Source organism: Hyperoodon ampullatus (assembly GCF_949752795.1).
Source record: "Hyperoodon ampullatus genome assembly, chromosome: 8".
Classification (NCBI taxonomy): Eukaryota; Metazoa; Chordata; class Mammalia; order Artiodactyla; family Ziphiidae; genus Hyperoodon; species Hyperoodon ampullatus.
In genome coordinates this window covers 69,206,850-69,231,508 of record NC_136921.1, presented here as the reverse complement: position 1 = coordinate 69,231,508, position 24,659 = coordinate 69,206,850, and the positions used below count along the sequence as shown (strand labels likewise).

The 24,659-nt window shown below is 36.8% G+C and overlaps 1 protein-coding gene across 3 annotated transcripts in view; it reads left to right on the top strand.

Moving 5' to 3' along the window:
* Nucleotides 1–192: 192 nt before the first annotated feature.
* STAM2 (signal transducing adaptor molecule 2) overlaps nt 193–24,659 on the top strand; it is a gene marked incomplete at its 5' end in the record, with an annotated part of 48,798 nt that continues 24,331 nt past the window's right edge. For 2 of the 3 annotated variants that reach the window (XM_079709967.1, XM_079709966.1), the window contains one exon: nt 208–247. In XM_079709967.1, the coding sequence (XP_079566093.1) occupies nt 208–247 (40 nt within the window). Of the gene's footprint in view, nt 248–24,659 lie in introns of all 3 variants that reach the window. The other variant, XM_079709965.1, reaches the window with a different exon arrangement.

The following is a 24,659-nucleotide window of genomic DNA, read 5'->3' as shown; positions in this document are numbered from 1 at the left end:
CGGGAGGAGAGGTCGGGGCGGAGCGCGAGGGCGGAGCGCGGGCCGGGAGCTGGTCCGTCAGGCAGGAGTGGGCCAGGTGCGGTGGCGGAAGTGCCGGACGCGACTGGAGCCGAGCCGTCTAGGAAGCCGCGGCCGTGGGTCCCCTATCCCGGAGCAGCTGCCGAGCCTCAGCCTGACCGCAGCAACTAGGGCTCGGGCGCCGGCGAGATGCCTCTGTTCGCCGCCAACCACTTCGAGCAAGATGTGGGTAAGTGCTGGGCCTGGGCCCCAAGCCGTTGTTTGTTGTGCTAGAAAGTGGGCGGTGGCGACTCCGGGGACTGGAGAGCCTAGCAAAGGGGGAGGAGGGTGCGGCGTCGCCGCTGCCTGGCAGCCGGGATTTTTCTGGGGGCAACCTCGGCGCGTCCCTAGCTGCCTGGGGAGTGTCTCCAGCCCACCTGAGGTTGGAGACCCCGAAAGAGGACCGTTCCCCTCGCCAGGCACAGGAATAGGGAGGAGCCTGGGGTTCTCTGGAGACTGGACTAATTGAGCAATTGCTGAGTTGATGACACAGAACTTCCAGCTCCCTCTAGAACTGGCTGAGTCTTGTGTCCCCCCCTCCCCACTCCCCGTCCCCGCGGTTAAAAGTGATGCAGCAGACCCTGTTGTCTAGGGCACCTCAGCACTTAGAGACTTCAACTTGCCCCGGTTCAATAGGAAGAACCTATTTTATCTCGCTTATATATAGATGCGTCCAATCCCTGATCGCACGGCTTCAGGACTTACTTATGATAGTTGGAAGTGTTACTCTATCCATGGATAGTGCAAGTGCTATAAGGTGTTCTGCCTTAGAGTATGAAAAGGAAAACCCCAGGATTTCAAAACAGTCCAGAACACCTGTTTTACTTCTTGGGGGGTCGTCAGTGACTATGGAGTGAGAAAAAGATGGATTGGGTATGAGAACTTAACTTGTGGCTTTAGAAAAACAGTAAACCAAGCTGACTAAGGTAAATATTTTGGTAGCAGTAGTCAATTCTAGGTAGAGTTTTAGGATTTAGTCGAATGAAAAAAACGCATGGCTGCAAATTGCCAGTTATACAGAATATTGCACCTGTTTCATAGTTACAATTTTCTAATTATGGGTAAAGTCTAGAAAGTGCCCTATTTTGGTATATTATGTGATTCCAAAAGTGTGTTCAGAAGTCAAATATGATGTATAAGTACCTTCCTATCACAGAGAGCTAAAAAACTTTATAGATTTTGGCCCTTAGATAGTCTTCAAATATGTATTTCCATAATTTCATTCAACTTTTTTCTTGGTAGTTTAACATTGGTGACTGCTGTAAATCTAGGAAACATAATGTTGAGGCTCACAGCGTCTGCTTTTGGAACACCTAATGATGTCTTCCTTTGCTGCAGTGAGACCTTCACTTTTTATTGTTGTGAAGACTTTCATTTTGTCATAGTGGGAAAAAAAGGCAAAATAGAATAAGACAAATGATTTTCAAACTTAACAGCTGTGGAACTCTTCAAGGGAGATCTTTCCTGGAAGCCCATTGTTTTCTGATTGACAGCTTCTCTGGTGAAAGTAAGCCAAGTTGCTTTTCTAAACCTCCCCCTCAGTGTCTCCTGAGGTTCCCTACATGGTTTAGTGGATCACAGTTCCACTGTAGTAAAAGAAGCACTGCTGTTCAGACAAAAAAAAAAAAAAAAAATACTGTGTATAGATTATTTCATGGGCAGTGCCATCAGCCAAAGCTTCAAGTACTTACTTGTTAACACAGGTATGACTGACTGAAGTCAGTTTCCAAAAGGCAGTTTAAAGATAAAATAGAAAGTTTGATTGTAACCTCTTTGAGGCAAGTGGTTGGAATTAATAGAAAAAGTGGCATGAAATACTAAGGATTTCAAATTGGCTTTATACGTCTATTATAGAAGAAAAATTATATATTGCACCTTTCAAAACTTAAAGCCCCTGTTAATTTGAAATACAGTAGTTAAGTAATATGACGATCAAGTCATTGTTTAACTTGAGATGCCCACAGGAATGTTCCTTTGCAGTGTTATTGTCCCTTTCATCTTTCTTTGATTCAGTCAGATTTTTATTACCATTGTTTCTTTTTTGTCGTAGCTTTGTTTACCTTTCATTCAACAAACAGGCATTGAGTGATTACTGTGCATCAGACAGTGTGTGTCAGACTTTGGGGGCACAAATTTAATAAATAAACTGGGTTCCCTCAAGGAATTCTCAATCTAATGGAGGACTCATACACACATAAAAAAATAATTGTATTTTTCACACCGTATTATGATACTAGAAATACAGGAGATGCTTTACATTCTCCCTCTATTTAAAACAATCATCTTCCCTGAAGAGAAGACAAGGACCTTCAGGCAGACACTTTATTTGTAAAAGTGTTGACACTATCCTCTGACACTTCCCCTGCTTTCCTGATAGCACTTACACCTGCAGGAAGTGACCATCTCTTACTATATGTATGGTTTGGTCATTTTATAATTAACTGTAAAGTTGAAACTACATTCCTTTGGTCGATGCAGTCTCATCAGAGGGTGAACAGTGTTTCTGACATCATTCATATGGGGAAGAAATCCTTTTCTCAGACCCTGAGACTCTGAGAAAAGGCTGTAGTGACTCAAGATGTCTAGGAAGGCACTCATAAGTTGATGATGGTATATGGCTTGTCAAATGGTAGCCGGCCAAAGGCTAAGAGGTAAGGAACTCTGGCAAGTTCGTAGTTTTTTTTCTTGGAGTCAGAACCTACAAATCCTGAAAGGTATGCTAGGTATGGTAGCATTAGAGCTCTTTAAATATTTATTGGATTTCTTCTAATATGGGTTTATTGTTTGTTTTGTTGAATAAAATTCCTTTGAAGCTGTGCTGAGAAAAAAAGAAAATATCCACACACATCCCCCCTCACCCCGGCCCTGATTCTTATCTTGAAGGGGAGTGTAGGTTTCCTAAGGCAGAGAGCCTGTTTGGGGCAGCCTTTTTAGGAGACTCCAAGGAGAAAGCAAAACATGAAGGACAGAGCCACAATAGGAAGATTTAGTGGTAGTGTTAAAAGGGCAGATGTCATTTCCTTACGTTCTGTACCGATTTTTCCAGTCTCATGACATTGATTCCTGAGTCACGGCTGTCTGTTCTGCTCCGTAACTCCAGTTCTTATTTGCATGTCTTTTTTCTCCTTACTCAAGCCAGGCAATCTTTCTTGCCAGTTTCTGTCTCTTTGCTGTTTACTACTATTCACTGATAGATTTTTGCTTTTTTCAGCAATACTTGGTATCTCCTTCCTTAAAGATAAACTTACTTGTGTCCCACAGAGCTGAGCTCAAATTCTACTTCTACAAAAACTCTTTTCACACAGTGGATTGAAGTATGAACTTTATCTTAAAAGGAGACTTTTCCAAGTAAAATTTGAGTGCGTGTATTGCTATGTCTTTGGCTTGTGTTGCGGTCAAATAACTTGACAGTGAGTAGCTTGGAGTTTTTGGTAATGGAATCATTTTCTCCAATGAAATTTTACAAGAAACCCTAATATAAAAATAGATATTGATGGCACTCTGGTAATACAAATTTACTTTATACATTTAAATATATTACATTTACATAGTCATTAAGGCAATTCTTGAACACATGAGGTTGTTGCAAAACATTAAAATTAAAAAAATTTTGGTTTTAGGTGAGAATGACAGCTGTAACAGCCAGTTTTTTTCCTATACTTTCTTTTGCTTACATGGTACCAAAAAGTCTAATACCTAGTCCTAATTAAAATAGTTAAAATTTTTAATTAATATATTTTGTAATTTTTTAAACGATGAAAAATTTTTAGCATAAAGTACAGAATATAACGTAAACTCCTATTCCTGTCAGTCACCTCTGTCAAGTCCTAACATTTTGCCACACTTCATTCTTTTTTTGTTTTAAAGAAAACATTCAAGATACAGTGGAAATTATTTTATTTATTAGCTACCTGATACTATTCTTATTCCTCTCTTCTCAGAGTTAAACACTCTAAAAAGATTTTTAAAAAGTCTATTTTATAATATATACTATACATATAAATATACTATATGTATTGTTTTGCATGTTTTTAAACTTCATAAAAAATAATATTCTCTGTAGTCATTTGCAGCTTGCCATTTAGCATTTTTTGTGAGAGTTATTCATGTTGATGTTTGTAGCTTTATTTAGTTCATTAATTTTAAGAGCTATGTGATATCCCACATTTTTTTAACCCATTCTCCTATTAATGAACATGAAGTTTTTTGCGGTTTTTTGCTGTTACAGACAACACTGCAGTGAAAGTTATTATCCACGTTTTCTTCTTCACAAGAGTGAGAAATTCTCAAGGGATTGTATCTTGAAGAGGAATTCTTTTTTAAAAATGCATATAGTGCAAAGTTGCAAAATGTTAAATAATACAGAATTGTTCTTCTAAGTGTTTGTGGGAGATTTTACTCCCACCAGCAGTGGAAGTGAAGTCCCTGTTGTTCCACAGTCTCACTAATGCTGGGTATTGTCAGATTTTAAAATTTACGCCAATTTGATGGGTGTGAAATAGGGCATTGTTTTCAATTTATTTCAGCTTCAGTGCAGTTGAGCATCTTTTCATATGTCTCTTGGCCAGTCTGTTTTCTTTTTGTATAAATTGCCTGCTCATTACTTTCATGTACTTATTATTCTGTTGGATTATTTTTTCTTATTGATTTTTAAAGTTTCACATGCGTTCTCTACTAATCTTTTGTTGTTTATGTGAATTGCAAATATATATCCTTGTCTTCTTTTTGTTTGTGCTGCCTTTTACTATTAAGAAGATTGAAGTTTCGGTTTAGTAATATTGTCTTTCTCTCTTGATTTTATTTTTCTTGTTCAAGAAAAGCATTCTCTCCTCCTTGAGTCTATAAGGATCTTGTTATATTTTCTTCTGAAAGTTTTATTGAAGTTTTGATTTTCACAGTTAGGTCTTTAGTCCACCTAGACTTGGTCTTTATGTAAGGTCTAAGGAGAGATTTGATTGGATAGTCAATTCACAATAGACAATTGTCAGTTGCCTAATCACCATTTATTGAATTATCTATCCTTCCCCCACTAGTTTGGAGTACTTTCTCCTTCATATAGTAAATCCCTTTTCTCGTATGAGGTCTGTGTCTGTGCTTTCTGTTCTACACTGTTCTCTTTATCTATCTGTACCAGTACCACATTCTAATGTCATTGGCCTTTATAGGTGGTAGGGCAAGCCCCCTGTCTTGTTTTTCTTCATTTTGATACTCTTAGCTGGTTTTGGCCTTTTTTCTTTCATATGGGTTTATTATCAGATTAGTAAAATCATAAAAGGGAATTTCTTTTATGTTCTTTTAGGATTTGAGAAGACATTGTAGTTTATGTTTTTGATTCATATGCACTGATGATGTTGATATTTAATAATACAGTTTTTATTTCCTGATAATAATGTTTAGTTCTAATCTTACTTAGATTATATAGTTGACCCTTGAACAACTCGGGGGGTTAAGGGTGCTGACCCCCTGCACAGTTGAAAATCCATGTATTAACTTTTGTGATAACTTTTGTGACTCCCCCAAAACTTAACTACTAATAGCCTACTGTTGACTGGAAGCCTTACCGATAACAGTCAGTTAACATGTTTTGCATGTTATGTGTATATCTACATATATTTTATACAATTCATGACATACTTTTTTCTTAATTTTTTTGATATTTCTAGGCTACCCGGTTTGTCTGCAAGTTTTTTCTAATTGTTACAAATCTCCAAAAATTTTCCAATATAGTTATTTAAAAAAATCTGCATATTAAGTGGATCTCTGCAGTTAAAACCCATGTTATTCAAGGGTCAAGTGTAATTGTAAAGTTAGGTAAGAGAGCAAGAGGATGATTTTTCTACAAGTAAATATACACATACTACTACTGTCCCTTGAAGTGGAAGGTAAAGGGAAAGAACTTTTTAAAAAAAATATATTATTGCCTTATTAGGCTCTGTAACTTTACTTGATAGTGAATAAATGTTTGTATTGAGTATAGGGATTGAACCTAAGAAGGTCTATATGACAGATATCAGACATTGCCCCCTGAAAATTATTGACATTTTGAAGCTGCCACCTACTTATTTTTAGCTCATATTACTTCAATTTCATATAAAAAATTTGTTCATACATGGTGGTGTAATTTTAAGAATTTTAGCCATTCTAGTGGCATCTCTTTGTGGCTTTAATAAGTATTTATTTATCTAATCTTTAATATAGTTATTCACTAAATTAATATCCTCTTTTTTGAAATATCTGTTTAAGTTTCTCACCCATTTTTCTTTTCACTTAATTTTCACAACTCCTCTTTTAAGCATGGCAGCCATTTTAATTTCCATTTTACAGATGAGAACGTGGATTCAGATTTGAATCAGAGCTGAGGTGAACTACCTAGCAACCTTAAGCTAGTATGTAAGTTTCAGAGCTGGGAATAGAGAAGGTGGGTCTTCAGTGTTAATGGGTGACGTGTGTACTCCACATGTGCATAATGGTTTCCTCAGTCTGCGGAGGTTATGTGGTCATCTGCCCAACCTAACTGCTTTTGATTCTCCATCTGTGATGTTTTGGCGTGTTAGTGGCTACTTTGAGATTCATTTTTCCTTTTCCCCAGCTATTATTGTGTCTTAAACGTGAAGCTTCCAGATAGGTCTGTTAAAATAGAAATTATACTTACCACATTTATTCTTCTGCCCTGTTCCATAATGTAAGGGTGTTTGTAGAAATGAGCATGCCTGTTCTGTGGAGTTGGGAGGGGGTATGGCTCTCAATGAACAGGATTACAGAGGGCATCTTGGGAGTATCAGACAAGAAGAAAGTGAACTTGTAGGAATGTAAAGGCTGGCTCTAGACCTTTTACCTTTTAAATAGATGATTTACAATATTAGAAGGAAGTAAAAGATGATTTTGATTTTGTTTATTCCTTTTTCCTATCTGCCCAACTCTCTAAACTCTTCCTAGTCCCCCCACAAATGTTGGTGGTAACATGTGAAATGAAAAAAGAGTAGCAATCACTCTTCTATATTCCACCAGAGCAAGAAATTCTTAAATATGTACATTGTGTTATTAAATGATGCGGTAAATGGAGTTAAGCGTGGCATTGTGTCTGATTCTTTTCTTATAAACAAGAGTTGATCTTGCATTTGTCCTATTCAGTATGTTTAAAATGTTCATGCATAGAGAAACTGAAAACTAACTTGTTGAAAGAGTTAATTTAGCAGTTTTGAACAAAAATTGCACCCAAGAGGCAGATTAATAGAAAATATGCCCTGAGCCAGACTGCCTAGACTGAAATCCTTCTTTTACTATTTACTATCTGTATGATCTTGTGCTAGTTACTTTTCTGTCTCAGTTTCCTCATCTATAAAATGGGGCATCTTCATTGGATTCAATGTAAGTAGTTTAGCATATGTAAAATACTTTGAAACTATTGTTATTTTTTTCTTTTTTAATTAATTAATTAATTTTTGGCTTTGTTGGGTCTTCGTTGCTGCGTGCGGGCTTTCTTTAGTTGCGGTGAGTGGGGGCTACTCTTCATTGCAGTGTACGGGCTTCTCATTGCGGTGTCTTCTCTTTGTTGCGGAGCATGAGCTCTAGGCGTGCAGGCTTCAGTAGTTGTGGCACACGGGCTTAGTAGTTGTGGCTCGCAGGTTCTAGAATGCAGGCTCAGTAATTGTGGCGCACGAGGCTTAGTTGCTCCGTGGCATGTGGGATCTTCCCAAACCAGGGCTCGAACCCGTGTCCCCTGCATTGGCAGGCAGGTTCTTAACCACTGTGCCACCAGGGAAATTCTTGTTATTGTTTTTTAATTAATTATTACCTATCATTCATTACTCAGAGCTGTAAGTAGGCTTTCATTTTAGGAAAAGTAGAATTTATATTACTGTTTTCCCCAGAGTAAACTGAAGATTTGTATCAATAAAAATTTTACCCAAACAAATCAAAGCATTAAATGAGGAGGAGGATTAAATGAGAAAATGTATGTTGAACCCAAGTACTCTAAAATGCTAAGTGTGGTTGTTGTCATTGGAGTCAGAGAAGCAGTGAAATATTTATAATCTGTCAGTTTGAAGTATTGGGCATTTAAATATTTTAATTTAAATTTAACTACAGGAGAATTGTGTGGTCTAGAAATTTATTAACAAATAAGTATTATTTTAATAGTGTAAACATGTAAGTTTTATAAACTAGAAAAAATTGGCTGTTCTATATTTTCAAATAATTATTTAGTTTATAATGAATTGGTACAAAGAAAAAGCATTTTTATATCTTAAGTAAAAGCTGTCAGCTGTGGTTTCCTGTTAGATACCAAAATGAATTTTACTTATTTACTTGCTTTCCATTTTCTAGTTTATTTCTTCTTCTGGAAAAAATAAATTTTTTGGGGGGGGGGCCAGTTTTCCCCTGTTCTTCTACTATAGTTTTAAGGTATAAAAGTAATTGTTTAAAATTAATACATAAGAAGTAATTTTTCCTCTAAGATCTAAGCAATGCTTTAGTCATAGCCCAAGATATTGATATATAGTATTCTAATTATAATAAAATTTTGTTACCTTCTGTTATAGTCTTAATTATATGTTGTGATTGTTAATGTCCATGTGATTGGCTATTATGTTTGATCTAATACAAATACAGTGTATTCAGAGAACACATTGAGTCTATTGTCCTAGATTATTTCTAGGTGTTGGTAGTTTTGTGCACATTTGAAGAAATATTTAAACTCTGCTTTAATGTACAGGCAGTCTTCACTTTACATAATTCCAACATGCATGAATTTAGTTACCATGTGTTACTTAATTAACAACAATTCCCCAACAAGTCTGTAATAACCTGAGCATAGAGCCCAACTGAGCCTGCTTAGATTTTGAACTACAGAACTATGAGCTAATAATGGGTGGTGTTTTAAGCCACTAATTTGCATTTGTTACATAGAAAGTTTAAAAAAATTAATATACTGAGACTCTTCAGTTTTCTTAAATCTTTTTTCTCTGTTCTTCAATTTTGATAACTTTTGTTGACTTTTCTTCATGTTCACTAACTTTTTTCTTTTTTTACATGTTCAGATTTGTATCTGAGGTTATATTAACTGTATAATACTGAAACTTTCTTTTTTTACCAAATGACAGCCATTTCCTCCATTACTCAAAACTGTATATGAGCACATCCCATAGTAGTTGACAATTAGGACTTTTGACTTAATTGCATTCATTCACTTGCTCATTCATTCATTCTTCAAACACTGAGTAGTCATTTTAATTTACCATAGAGTGTGCTTATGTGTTTCCTTTCCCATGCTAAATTAACTTTTGAGTAAGGATCACTTTTTTAAAATTTTCATTTATTTTTTGGTACAGCAGGTTCTTATTAGTATCCATTTTATACACATCAGTGTATACATGTCAATCCCAATCGCCCAATTCATCACACCACCCCCACCACCCCCCACCGAGTCCCCCCTTGATGTCCATACGTTTGTTCTCTACATCTGTGTCTCAATTTCTGCCCTGCAAACTGGTTCATCTGTACCATTTTTCTAGGTTCCACATATATGCGTTAATATGCGATATTTGTTATTCTCTTTCTGGCTTACTTCACTCTGTAAGACAGTCTCTAGATTCATCCACATCTCTACAAGTGACCCAATTTCATTCCCTTTTATGGCTGAGTAATATTCCTTTGTATATACGTACCACATCTTCTTTATCCATTTGTCTGTCGATGGGCATTTAGGTTGCTTCCATGACCTGGCTATTGTAAACAGTGCTGCAATGAACATTGGGGTATATGTGGCTTTTTTTTTTTAATACAGCAGTTTCTTATTAGTCATCAATTTTATACACATCAGTGTATATATGTCAATCCCAATCACCCAATTCAGCACACCACCACCCCCACCACCCCCCACTGCTTCCCCCCTTGGTGTCCATACGTTTGTTCTCTACATCTGTGTCTCAACTTCTGCCCTGCAAACCGGTTCATCTGTACCATTTTTCTAGGTCCACATACATGTGTTAATATATGATATTTGTTTTTCTCTTTCTGACTTACTTCACTCTGTATGATAGTCTCTAGATCCATCCATGTCTCAACAAATGACTCAATTTCGTTCCTTTTTATGGCTGAGTAATATTCCATTGTATATATGTACCACAACTTCTTTATCTATTCGTCTGTCAGTGGGCATTTAGGTTGCTTCCATGACCTGGCTATTGCAAATAGTGCTGCAGTGAACATTGGGATACATGTGTCTTTTTTTTTTTTTTTTTTGCGGTACGCGGGCCTCTCACTGTTGTGGCCTCTCCCATGGCGGAGCACAGGCTCCGGACGCGCAGACTCAGCGGCCATGGCTCGCAGGCCTAGCCGCTCCGCGCCATGTGGGATCCTCCCGGACCGGGGCACGAACCTGTGTCCCCTGCAGTGGCAGGTGGACTCTCAACCACTGCGCCACCAGGGAAGCCCACGTGTCTTTTTGAATGATGTTTTTCTCTGGGTATATGTCCAGTAGTGGGATTGCTGGATCATATGGTAATTCTATTTTTAGTTTTTTAAGGAACCTCTGTACTGTTCTCCATAGTGGCTGTATCAATTTACATTCCCACCAACAGTGCAAGAGGGTTCCCTTTTCTCCACACCCTCTCCAGCATTTGTTGTTTGTAGATTTTCTGATGATGCCCATTCTAACTGGTGTGAGGTGATACCTCATTGTAGTTTTGATTTGCATTTCTAATAATTAGTGACGTTGAGCAGCTTTTCATGTGCTTCTTGGCCATCTGTATGCCCTCTTTGGAGAAATATCTATTTAGGTCTTCTGCCCATTTTTTGATTGGGTTGTTTGCTTTTTTAATATTGAGCTGCACGAGCTGTTTATATATTTTGGAGATTAATCCTTTGTCCATTGATTCGTTTGCAAATATGTTTTCCCATTCTGAGGGTTGTCTTTTCGTCTTGTTTCTAGTTTCCTTTGCTTTGCAAAAGCTTTGAAGTTTCATTAGTTCCCATTTGTTTATTTTTGTTTTTATTTCCATTACTCTAGGAGGTGGATCAAAAAAGATCTTGCTGTGATTTATGTCAAAGAGTGTTCTTATGTTTTCCTCTAAGAGTTTTATAGTGTCCTGTCTTACATTTAGGTCTCTAATCCATTTTGAGTTTATTTTTGTGTGTGATGTTAGGGAGTGTTCTAATGTCATTCTTTTACATGTAGCTGTCCAGTTTTCCCAGCACCACTTATTGAAGAGGCTGTCTTTCTCCACTGTATATCCTTGTCTCCATTGTCATAGATTAGTTGACCATAGGTGCGAGGGTTTATCTCTGGGCTTTCTATCCTGTTGCATTGAACTATATTTCTGTTTTTGTGCCAGTACCATATTGTCTTGTTTACTGTAGCTTTGTAGTATAGTCTGAAGTCAAGGAGTCTGATTCCTCCAGCTCTCTTTTTTTCCCGCAAGACTGCTTTGGCTATTCGGGGTCTTTTGTGTCTCCATACGAATTTTAAGATTTTTTGTTCTTGTTCTGTAAAGAATGGCATTGGTAGTTTGATAGGGATTGCATTGAATCTGTAGATTGCTTTGGGTAGTTTAGTCATTTTGACAATATCGATCCTTCCAATCCAAGAACATGGTATATCTCTCCAACTGTTGGTATCATCTTTAATTTCTTTCGTCAGTGTCTTGCAATTTTCTGCATACAGGTTCTTTGTCTCCTTAGGTAGGTTTATTCCTAGGTATTTTATTCTTTTTGCTGCCATGGTAAATGGGAGTGTTTCCTTAATTTCTCTTTCAGATTTTTCATCATTAGTGTATAGGAATGCAAGAGATTTCTGTGCATTAAATTTGTATCCTCCAGCTTTAACAAATTCATTGATTAGCTCTAGTAGTTTTCTGGTGGTGTCTTTAGGATTCTCTATGTATAGTATCATGTCATCTGCAAACAGTGACAGTTTTACTTCCTCTTTTCCAATTTGTATTCCTTTTATTTCTTTTTCTTCTCTGATTGCCATGGCTAGGACTTCCAAAACTATGTTGAATAAGAGAGGCGAGAGTGGACATCCTTGTCTTTTTCCTGATCTTAGATGAAATGCTTTCAGTTTTTCACCATTGAGAATGATGTTGCTGTGGGTTTGTCGTATATGGTCTTTATTGTGTTGAGGTAGGTTCCCTCTGTGCCCACTTTTTGGAGAGTTTTTATCATAAATGGGTGTTGAATTTTGTCAAAAGCTTTTCTACATCTGTTGAGATGAATATATGGTTTTTCTTCTTCAATTTGTTAACATGGTGTATCACATTGATTGATTTGCATATACTGAAGAATCCTTGCATCCCTGGGATAAATCCCACTTGATCATGGTGTATGATCCTTTTAATGTGTTGTTGGATTCTGTGTGCTAGTATTTTGTTGAGGATTTTGCATCTATATTCATCAGTGATATTGGTCTATAATTTTCTTTTTTTGTAGTATCTTTGTCTGGTTTTGGTATCAGGGTGATGGTGGCCTCATAGAATGAGTTTGAGAGAGTTCCTTCCTCTGCAATTTTTGGAAGAGTTCGAGAAGAATGGGTGGTAGCTCTTCTCTAAATGATAGAATTCACTGTGAAGCCATCTGGTCCTGGACTTTTGTTTGCTGGAAGATATTTAATCACAGTTTCAATATCATTACTTGTGATTGGTCTGTTCATATATTCTATTTCTTCCTGGTTCAGTCTGGGAAGGTTATACATTTCTAAGAATTCGTCCATTTCTTCCAGGTTGTCCATTTTATTGCCATAGAGGTGCTTGTAGTAGTCTCTTAGGATGCTTTGTATTTCTGCAGTGTCTGTTGTAACTTTTCTTTCTTCATTTCTAATTTGATTGATTTGAGTCCTCTCCCTCTTTTTCTTGATGAGTCTGGCTAATGGTTTATCAGTTTTGTTTATCTTTTCAAAGAACTAGCTTTTAGTTTTATTGATCTTTGCTATTGTTTTCTTTGTTTCTGTTTCATGTATTTCAGCTCTGATCTTTATGATTTCTTACCTTCTACTAATTCTGGGTTTTGTTTATTCTTTCTCTAGTTCCTTTAGGTATAAGGTTAGATTGTTTTTTTGAGATTTTTCTTGTTTCTTGAGGTAAGCTTGTATAGCTATAAACTTCCCTGTTAGAACTGCTTTTGCTGCATCCCATAGGTTTTGGATCGTCGTGTTTTCATTATCATGTCTCTCGGTATTTTTTGGTTTCATCTTTGATTTCTTCAGTGAGCTCTTGGTTATTTAGTAACGTATTGTTTAGCCTCCATGTGTTTGTGTTTTTTACGTTTTTATCCCTGTAATTCATTTCTAATCTCATAGTGTTGTGGTCAGAAAAGATGCTCGATGTGATTTCAATTTTCTTAAATTTACTGAGGCTTGATTTGTGACCCAAGATGTGATCTATCCTGGAGAATGTTCCATGTGCACTTGAGAAGAAAGTGTAATCTGCTGTTTTGGGATTGAATGTCCTATAAATATCAATTAAATCTATCTGGTCTATTGTGTCATTTAAAGCTTGTGTTTCCTTACTAATTTTCTGTTTGGATGATTTGTCCATTGGTTAAGTGAGGTGTTAAAAATTCCCCGCTATTATTGTGTTACTGTCGATTTCCTCTTTTATAGCTGTTAGCAGTTGCCTTATGTATTGAGGTGCTCCTATGTTGGATGCATATATATTTATAATTGTTATATCTTCTTCTTGAATTGATTCCTTGATTATTATGTAATGTCCTTCTTTGTCTTGTAACATTATTTTAAAGTCTATTTTATCTGATATGAGTATTGCTACTCCAGCTTTCTTTTGATTTCCATTTGCATGGAATATCTTTTTCCATCCCCTCACTTTGAGTCTGAATGTGTCCCTAGGTCTGAAGTGGGTCTCTTGTAGACAACATATATATGGGTCTTATTTTTGTATCCATTCAGCAAGCCTGTGTCTTTTGGTTGGAGCATTTAATCCATTCACGTTTAAGGTAATTATTGATATGTATCTTCCTATTACCACTTTCTTAGTTGTTTTGGGTTTGTTTTTCTAGGTCCCTTTTTTCTCTTGTGTTTCCCACTTAGAGAAGTTTCTTTAGCATTTGTTGTAGAACTGGTTTGATGGTGCTGAATTCTCTTAGCTTTTGCTTGTCTGTAAAGCTTTTGATTTCTCCATCGAATCTGAATGAGTTCCTTGCAGAGTAGAGTAATCTTTGGTGTAGATTCTTCCCTTTCATCACTTTAAGTGTATCATGGCACTCGCTTCTGGCTTGTAGAGTTTCTGCTGAGAAATCAGCTCTTAACCTTATGGGAGTTCCTTTGTTTGTTATTTGTCATTTTTCCCTTGCCGCTTTCAATAATTTTTCTTTGTCTTTAATTTTTGCCAATTTGATTATTATGTGTCTCGGCGTTTCTCCCTCGGTTTATGCTGTATGGGACTCTCTGCGCTTCCTGGACTTGGTTGGCTATTTCGTTTCCCGTGTTAGGGAAGCTTTCGAGTATAATCTGTTCAAATATTTTCTCAGGTCCTTTCTCTCTCTCTTCTCCTTCTGGGACCCCTATAATACGAATGTTGTTGCGTTTAATGTTGTCCCAGAGGTCTCTTTATTTTATAAATAAAGACAGTCCCAGGCTGTCTTTATTTCTTTTCATTCTTTTCTCTTTATTCTGTTCCGCAGTAGTGAATTCCACCATTCTGTCTTCCAGGTCACTTATCTGTTCTTCTGCCTCATTCTGCTATTGAGTCCTTCTAGTGTATTTTTCATTTCAGTTATTGTGTTGTTCATTTCTGTTTGTTTGTTCTTTAATTCTTCTAGATCTTTGTTAAACATTTCTTGCATCTTCTCGATCTTTGTCTCCATTCTTTTTCCGAGGTCCTGGATCACCTTCACTGTTATTATTCTGAATTCTTTTTCTGGAAGGTTTCCTGTCTCCACTCCATTTAGTTGTTTTCCTGGGATTTTATCTTGTTCCTTCATCTGATACATAGCCCTCTGCCTTTCATCTTGTCTGTCTTTTTGAGAATGTGGTTTTTGTTCCACAGGCTGCAGGATTGTAGTTCTTCTTCCTTCTGCTGTCTGCCCTCTGGTGGATGAGGCTATCTAAGAGTCTTGTGCAGGTTTTCTCCACTGATTCTTTCTGCAATCTTCAATCTGTTTTAAGCCCATTTAGTGAAATATTTTAGTTGAGATGTTGTATCTTCAGTTCTAGGTATTCCAGTTTTGTAAAATAGATCTTTATTGGACTATAATTGCTTCACAATGCTGTGTTAGTTTCTGTTGTGCACCAAAGTGAATCAGCCATATGCATACCCATGTCCCTATATCCCCTCCTTCTTGAGCCTCCCTCCCATCCTCCCTATCCCACCCCTCTAGGTCATCACAAAACACCGAGGTTATCTCCCTGTGCTATGCTGCTGCTTCCCACTAGCTAACTGTTTTACATTCGGTAGTGTATGTATGTTGATGCTACTCTCACTTTGCCCCAGCTTCCTACCCACCCCCCCTGCCGCCATGTCCTCAAGTCCATTCTCTATGTCTACGTCTTTATTCCTGCCCTGCAGGTTCATCAGTACCTTTTTTTTTTTTTTAGATTCCATATGTATGCGTTAGCATATGGTATTTGTTTTCCTCTCTCTGACTTACTTCACTCTGTATGATAGACTCTAGGTCTATCCACGTCACTACAGATAACTCAGTTTCGTTTCTTTTTATGGCTGAGTAATTTTCCACTGTATATGTGTGCCACATCTTATTTATCCATTCATCTTTTGATAGACATTTAGGTTGGTTCCATGTCTTGTCTGTTGTAAATAGTGCTGCAGTGAACACTGTGGTACATGTCTCTTTTTGAATTATGGTTTTCTCAGGGTATATTATTCTATTTTTATAGTTTCTATGTTTCTGCTGGGCACTCATCATCTATTCACTTATGACCATCGTTTGCTTTAAGTTCTTAAAAAAATATATAATACCTGCTTTAAAGTACTTTTTTGCTAATTCTAACATTTGGATTATGCTGTCTTTTTTATTGATTATTTTTATCTTGATTGTGGGACACTTTTTTGGACATCTAGTGATTTTTTTATATTATGCTGGTCACTCCTTATTCTTTGTAAGGAGGCTAGATTACGTTGTCTTTCTTTAAAAGAGTGTTGAATTTTGTTCTGTCAGGTAGTTATATTATTGGAGAATCTTTTGTGTTTTTGTCTGGCTTGGTTTTCTTTGTGAAGTAGGCCTATTTCAATTTTGTACTAATTTCTCAGGTACCTTTACTCCTAAGGTATTGTAGCCTTTCGGGGTTTCAACTGATAGCCTGAAATGTTCTCTCTACTCTAGTTGGGTGGAGTATTAGTCTGCTTGGGCTGCCATAGCAAAATACCATAGACTAGGTAGTCAAGCAACAGAAATTTGCTTTCTCACAATTCTGGCAACTGGAAGTCAAAGGTCAAGGTCCCAGCAGGGTTGGTGTCTGGTGAGGGCCCTCCCCTTGGGTTGCAGGTGGCTGCATTCTCACTGTGTCCTCACGTGGCCTCATCTTTGTACATGTGAGGAAAGACAGTGAGCGCTCTGGTGTGTCTTCTATGAGGACACTAATTCTCTTGGATCAGGACTTTGACCTTATGACCTCATTTAACCTTAATTACTTCTTTAGCATCTAGTCTCCAACTACAGCAATGCTGGGGGTTAGAGCTTCAAGGTGTGAATTTTGTGGGGATACAGACATTCAGTCCGTAACAGGAACTTTAAAAGACTCCTTGCATTGCACAACCTTTCAGCCTCATAGTAGGTGATCTGTGCTAGACCTCATAGAGCCTCACCCCGTGTGGTTGTGGGTGTGGGTGTGTATAGCACAGCCCTTGAGCAACGAGGACCCACGATTAAATCCCTGTGCTCAGAAATCTGCTCTCTGTCTCCTAGCTGCTTTATTTGAGCTAGTCCTCCTTGTGTTGGGACAGGAAAGTGTTCCCAGGCAGAACACTGGGGCCATCGAGAGGCTCACTTCATATTTCCCTGCCCTCAAAGATCTCAGATGTGCACTGCTTGTTATTAATTTCCTGAACACAGTTGCTTTGTATATTTTGGCCAGTTTTATCCTTGTTTTCGGTAGAATAGCAAATCTGGTACCAGATATTCTGCCATGGTTGAAAGCAGAGAAGTCATGAGTTTTTATTTTCAAACATAGTAGGAGAAGCTTTAAAGATCTCTTTTGGGCATTCTTGTTTTTCATAGTTAATATATATTTTTTATTACTGAAGAAGCCTATTTTATTAAAAGTTTTATGGGTAGACTTGGACTTCTCTGGTTGCGCAGCGGTTAAGAATCTGCCTGCCAGTGCAGGGGACATGGGTTCAAACCCTGGTCGGGGAAGATCCCACATGCCACAGAGCAACTAAGCCTGTGCGCCATAACTACTGAGCCTGCACTCAAGAGCCCACGAGCCACAACTACTGAAGCCCACATGCCTAGAGCCTGTGCTCTGCAGCAAGAGAAGCCACCGCAGTGAGAAGCCTGCGCACTGCAATGAAGAGTAGCTCCCGCTCGCTGCAACTAGAGAAAGCCCGCGCACAGCAACGAAGACCCAACGCAGCCAAAAATAAATAAATAAAATAAATTTATTTAAAAAAACAAAACAAAACCTGGTGATGAAATGTTATAACTTACACCCACCAAACACTGGAAATTTAGCATTTAGGCCCCAGGAGGGCTCTTTTAACTCTCTCCCCCTATATGAATTTGACATAGGATAATGTGAGATATGGCCCCAACACTGGGCAAAGTGACATGCTATAAAAGAATGGTTCCTTAATTATAATATTTAAAAATTTTCCAGGAGTTTAAAATACTCCTAAGTACATAATTTAACTGTTACTTCGTTCACTTGAAAAATGAAATCCTTTTTGCCAGGCCATCATAAAGTCTTTAGATTTTATACTCTTTGAAAAGAGTAATTGTGAGTCCTATATTTGTTGAAAGTAAACTATGCTGGATAGAGTATTTAAGTCAGGATTTTTCCATTTTCTATAAGAATTACATCAAGTAAAAAAAATTCTGTTTAGATATTTTTGAAATTGTTGGAAGGGTTTTGAGGGGTATTGAAAAGGCTTCACATTTAATTATATATCACATGGCCAAAATTGAAAAAGTAATCATTAAAAGTTGAGTTCTAGCAGAAATAGGTAGGTTATTGGATGGTCCAAAATCAGACTCATTTGCATGTGGGGGGTGGGCATGAGTGGGTGTGAGTGTGTGTATTTGTACTCATACACATATGTACTGGCAAAATTTGGTAATTGATTATGCTGGCTTCTCAGATCAGAGAGGAAAGGATAGATTCTTAGATTTTGGAACTACTGAAAATAATTTATAAAAATACTTTTCTATCCGTGCCTCACTCCATGTGCCAAATGAAATTTCAGAAAGACTAAGGATTTGCCTGTAAATGAGAAATAATATATATACAGAAAAATATATGGGTGAATATTTAATCTCAGGTAGTTATAACATTGCCAAATGACATTTAAAAAAAAGATCAATCTGTACAGCAAAAACAAAACCCCATCTATTATAAGCAAAGAGAAGAGTTGAGCATGAAGCTGGCAAGTCATATGTAATATATGTGATTTGTTCTTCAGACTCAAGGTAAAAAGTTAGTCACCTATATATCACTATACAAGAAGTCCTTTGCCTCCCTCTCAGGCATTCCCTTCCGCACTTACCTTGTCTGCCTGTTGAAATTCCCAGAGGTATTGTCATTCCTCTTTAGTAAACAAGCAGAGAACTGTAACCTCCCTCTTAAGCCCCCTAGTGCTGTTGCCTTTTGTTGCCACAGGGTGTTGCTATTGAAGCTTGATCCTGTGCAGCCCTTGATGTCAGCTCAGCGGTGAAGCTCTTAACTGGTCCAGAAGTTTGCACAGACTTCACTGGGGGCACATGGGGCCTCTTAAAGGCTGTTAGAGTTCATACAATCAGAAGTTCTGCTATTGTTTCCCACTTTACAGCCATTGTACCAGGGTTATAGGATATGAAGGAGCAATGAGCATCATTCATTCATTCATTCATTTGACAAATATTTACTCAGCACGTGCTATGTGCACCAAATACTGTTTTATGAATTGGAAATAATAATAGTGAACAAAACAAAACAAAAAATTCCTGCCATAATGCAGTCTACATTCCTTCTGAGGATTGGGTGGAGGAAGAGTAACAGTGGCAGAGGCAGACAGTAGATAAGATTAAGTGTGTATGCTATGACACATCTACAGAAAGGCCTATGCATGAAGTCCTGACCTCTTTTTTTTTTTTTTTTTTTTTTTTTGCGGTACGCGGGCCTCTCACTGTTGTGGCCTCTCCCATTGCGGAGCACAGGCTCCGGATGCACAGGCTTATCGGCCATGGCTCACGGGCCCAGCCGCTCTGCCGCATGTGGGATCTTTCTGGACTGGGGCACGAACCCGTGTACCCTGCATCGGCAGGTGGACTCTCAACCACTGCGCCACCAGGGAAGCCCCTGACCTCTTCTAATTATTGTATTTATTCTATGTGGGACATCAATATGAATGGTAACAGTAAGTGTATCAAAGAAGAGAGGCTGAGTACTTGATGTATTTAAAATGATAGTTTGCTGATGACTTCTTACTAGCTTGTATAGGCACTTTGTGGCCACACTGTATACAGTGGTGCATCATGCAGCTATTAAAAATGTTAGTATAGACATATATTTGTGAACATGGAGAGATGTTTATTATAAGTGGAAATGCAGGTTAGGAAATGATACATTTAGTATGATCACAGTATCTTATCTGATTGGCAAATTAGGGAGTAACTGGCCCTACTGATGCCCTTGGTCAGCATAGCAGCTAGCTAGTCTTTCCACAGCCATTGAGTGATTTCTTCATGGAATAAGTTGTGCAGGGGTTCAGCCCTGAGGGAGAGCTCTTTTTCTGTCTAGTGCTAACACGTACACCTCTGGGGCTATTAGCAAGCCCATTTGTCCAGCACACCCAAAGCTTCTATTAGTAATGACAGTGATATTTTATTCTTTGTTTTGTTTCTCAACTTGTTCATTTGGCAGGGAAGTGGTTATCAGTTTTTGGGTTCTCTCTTTGGACACCTTATACTTATAAGCCTATTTTATTTAGTTTTACACATATTTTTATTATTTTTCCATATACATATATAGGAAGAAGTCTGGGAAAATATGCATCATAGTTTTCCAAGAGGTTTGTAGAATTAGAAGATTTTTGCTTTCTTTTTTTTCTTGTCTGTACTTTTGAATTCACTGGAATTATTAGATATGTAATTAAGAAATAGTTAAGCATTTTAAACCTCTGAAAAATATAGCCTGGTCTGACTTTCCCTGTAGAAGAGTTAGTCATCTTTGTACAAGGGAAGAAGCTGGGCCTGAGTAGATATGTTTCCGCCTACAGAGCTTGGTGCTTGAGTCTAGAACTTATGGTAGGCAAAAATATATTACTTTTCTAAAGTCTCTGACTTTTCATTTCATCACATATGTCAGAATAATTGCCTTTTATCCTTAAATTGTGTTAGGCAATTTGCATGATTTTTAAAAGTTTGTTAACAGTGTTAAATTGAGGTCAACTGGATTCTGTATTTTTCTTTCCTACTTGCAAAGTATAGCTGTTTGCTAATAAGCCTGTTTATTTTTTTGGTTTCTTTTACTATTCCTTGCCTTTAAAAAAGGAACTACTCTAGATTCCTACCATCCTTCCAGCTTATCATAGTGATAATAGTACCCTTATATGTATATAGTACCCAGGTTTGTCTGTATTTAAAATTATAGGATATATTTATTAAAAGGGGAAAAGGCATAAAGAAAATGTTTCTAAAGTGCTAGTTTTTATATCCCCACTTCTCTATACTAGTAGAAAAATATTGTATTGTCTCTCTTGATATTGAAATTGTAAAAGTTAGAGTAAACATGCTAAATAATTAAATTATTATAGTTTGACCACGCTTTTTAAAAATTTACATTTTAATTTTTATTTTGATCATGAAATATTTGACCACAAAAAAGATACTGAGAATAAAATAAAGAATTTCTGCATACTCACTTTGCAACTTAATAAACAAAAGTTTACAAATACAGTTAAGTCCCTGTGTACATCGTTTTAATTCCCCATCCACCTCCAGTTTGGTGTTTATCATTCTCGTGCATATGTTAATATATTTACTGTCTGTATATGTATATCTAAAGAATAGAGCATACTTTTAAATGTTTTTTTAAAACACAAAGTTTTAGTTTTATATGAACCATTCATATATTGCTAGTAAGAATGTAAAATGATACAGCTGCTTTGGAAAACTGTTTGCCATTTCCTAAAAAAACTGAACAGTTACCATACAACTCAGCAGTTCTCCTAGGTATATGCCAAAGATACATGAAAACATATATCCACACAAAAACTTGTACACAGACGTTCATAGCAGCACTGCATTATTCAAACTTAGCCAAAAAAAACACAAAGAAAACCCCACCCAAATGTTCATCAGCTGGTGAACGGATAAATAAAATGAGGTATATCTGTAGAATGAAATATTATTCAATATTGTAAAAAGAAGTGAAGTACTGATACATGCTTCAACATGGATGAGCCTTGAAAACATTATACTAAGTAAAAGAAGCCGGTTACAAAAGACTGTATGTTATATGATTTCATTTATATGTGAAGTCCAAAAAACGTATAGAAACAAAGTAAATTAATGGTTGTCTAGGGGGAGAATGGGTTGTGATTTCCCATGGTTAGGGATTTATTTTTAGGATGATGAAAATGTTCTAAAATTAGTGGTGATAGTTGCACAATTCTGTGAATATACTAAAAACATTGAATTGTACACTTTAAATGGTGAATTGTATTGGGATGTGCATTATATCTCAATTTAGCTGTTTTAAAAGTTCATGTGGATGTTATATATACTATTAGCTTTTAAAACTCAGCATAAGCCAAACAAATCATCATTTTGAGATTTACAGATTTTTGGACAGTTCAGTTCTTTATAACTCATTTTCACATTCTATTGTATGAATTTACTGTATTTTCTTAATCCATTTTCCTTTTTGCTCGTAAAAAAATGCTTCAGTGAACAGTTCACTCCACGTTTCCTTATATTGTAACACATTTTTAAGGCTTTCTTTGAAATAAGAATTTGATAGAATTATTGATCATTTGAAATTTATTTAGTATTTAATTATTTAGAAGACATTTTATTGGTGTACCTCAGCACATTTAATTATACAACTTAAAATTGAAATTAGTAAAAGTACTCGTCTGAAATCTTTCTGTGCAACTTTTATATTTGGCAAAAGAAAAGGTAAGACTACTCAATCCTAACTACTGTGCCTTTCTTGGTATTTTTATTTTATTTTATTTTACTGTAGTTTAACTGAAGTATAGTTAATGTAAAATATTGTTAGTTTCAGGAGTACTACATAGTGATTTGACATTTGGGTGCATTATGAAATGACCACCATAATAATAAGTCTAGTCACCATCTGTGCCCATATCAAGTTGTTACAGCATTATTAACTGTATTCCTAATCCTGTATTTTTATCTCTGTGGCTTATTTATTTTAAAACTGAAGTTTTAAAATATTTCCCTCATCTATTGCCTGCCCCCACCCTGCCAAATCCCTCCCTTCTGACAACCACCCATTTGTTGAGTCTGTTCGATTTGTTTCATTTTGTTTTGTGTTTTAGATTCTACGTATGAGTGAGTTCATGCAGTATTTGTCTCTTTGAGTATTTCACTTAGCATAATATTCTTTATATCCATCCATGTCACAGTGGCAATTTTATTTTTTTCATTTTTTTAGAATATTACTGAGTAATATTCCATTACATACATGTATATACACATACCACATCTTCTTAATCCATTCATCTTTTGCTGGGTGCTTTGATTGCTTCCATATCTTGGCTCTTATAAATAATGCTGCAGTGAACATTGAAGTGCATATATCTTTTAGAATTATTGTTTTTATTTTCTTTGGGTAAATACCCAGAGTGAAATTGCTGGATCACATGGCAGTACTATTTTTAATTTTTTGAGGAACCTCCATACCATTTTCCATAGTGGCTCACAATTTACAGTTTCACCAGCAGTTCACGAGAGTTCATGTTTCTCCACATCCTTGCCAACACATGTTATTTGTTGTCTTTTTCATGATAGTCATTCTGATAAGTGCATGGTGGTATCTCATTGTGGTTTCGATATGCACTTCCCTGGTGATTAGTGATGTTGAGCAGCTTTTCATGTGTCTGTTGGCCATCTGTAAGTCTTCTTTGGAAAAATATCTATTCATTTCCTCTGCTCATTTTTTAAATTGGGTTGATGGCTTTTTTTGATGTTGAGTTGTATGAGTTCTTGGTGTATTTTGGATATCCCTTATCAGATATATCATTTGCAAATATCTTCTCCCATTCAGTAGGTGGCCTTTTTGTTTTGTTGATAGTTTCTGTCACTGTTCCAAATCTTTTTAAATTTGATGTAGTCCCATTTGTTTATTTTAGCTTTTGTTTCCCTTGCCTGAAGAGACATATCCAAAGAAAACTACTAAGACTGATATCAGAGAGCATACTGCCTGTGTTTTCTTCTAGGAGTTTTATGGTTTTAAGTCTTAACATTTAGGTCTTTAATCCATTTTGACTTTATTTTTGTATATGGTGTGAGAAAGTAGTCCAGTTTGATTCTTTTGCATGTAGCTCTCCAGTTTTCCCAACACCATTTATTGAAGAATTTATTTCCCCATTATATATTCTTGCCTCCTTTGTCATGGATTCATTGATCATATAAGTGTGTTGTTCATTTCTTGGCTCTTTATTCTGTTCCATTGATCCATGTGTCTATTTTATGTCAGGACCATACTGTTTTGATTACTGTAGCTTTTTAGCAATTTGAAATCAGCTAGTGTCATATTTCCAGATTTGCTCTTCTTTCTCAAGGTTATTTTGGCTATTTGGGGGTTTTGTAGTTATGTACAAATTTTAGAATTATTTGCTTTAGTACTGTGAAAAATGCCATTGGTATTTTGATAAGGATTGCATTTAATCTGTAAATTGCCTTGGGTAGTATGGTCATTTTAACAATATTAATTCTTCCAATCCAAGAACACAGGACATTGTTGCTTTCAACTTCTTTCTTCAGTGTCTTGTAGTTTTCTAACTATGGGTCTTTTACCTCATTGGTCAGATTTATTCCTAGGAATTGTATTCTTCTTAATACAATTGTAAGTGGGATTATTTTCTTAATTTTCCTTCCTGATAGTTTGTTGTTAATGTATAGAAAAGCAACATATAGTATATCATTTGCAAACAGTGACAGTTTTATTTCTTCCTTTTTTTTTTTTTTTTTTTTTTTTTTTTCGGTACGCGGGCCTCTCGCTGTTGTGGCCTCTCCTGTTGCGGAGCACAGGCTCTGGACGCGTAGGCCCAGCGACCATGGCTCACGGGCCTAGCCGCTCTGCGGCATGTGGAATCCTCCTGGACCGGGGCACAAACCCGTGTCCCCTGCATTGGCAGGCGGACTCTCAACCACTGCGCCACCAGGGAAGCCCTATTTCTTCCTTTCTAATTTGGATTTCCCTTATTTCTTTTTCTTGTCTGGTTGCTGTGGGTAGGACTTCCAATACT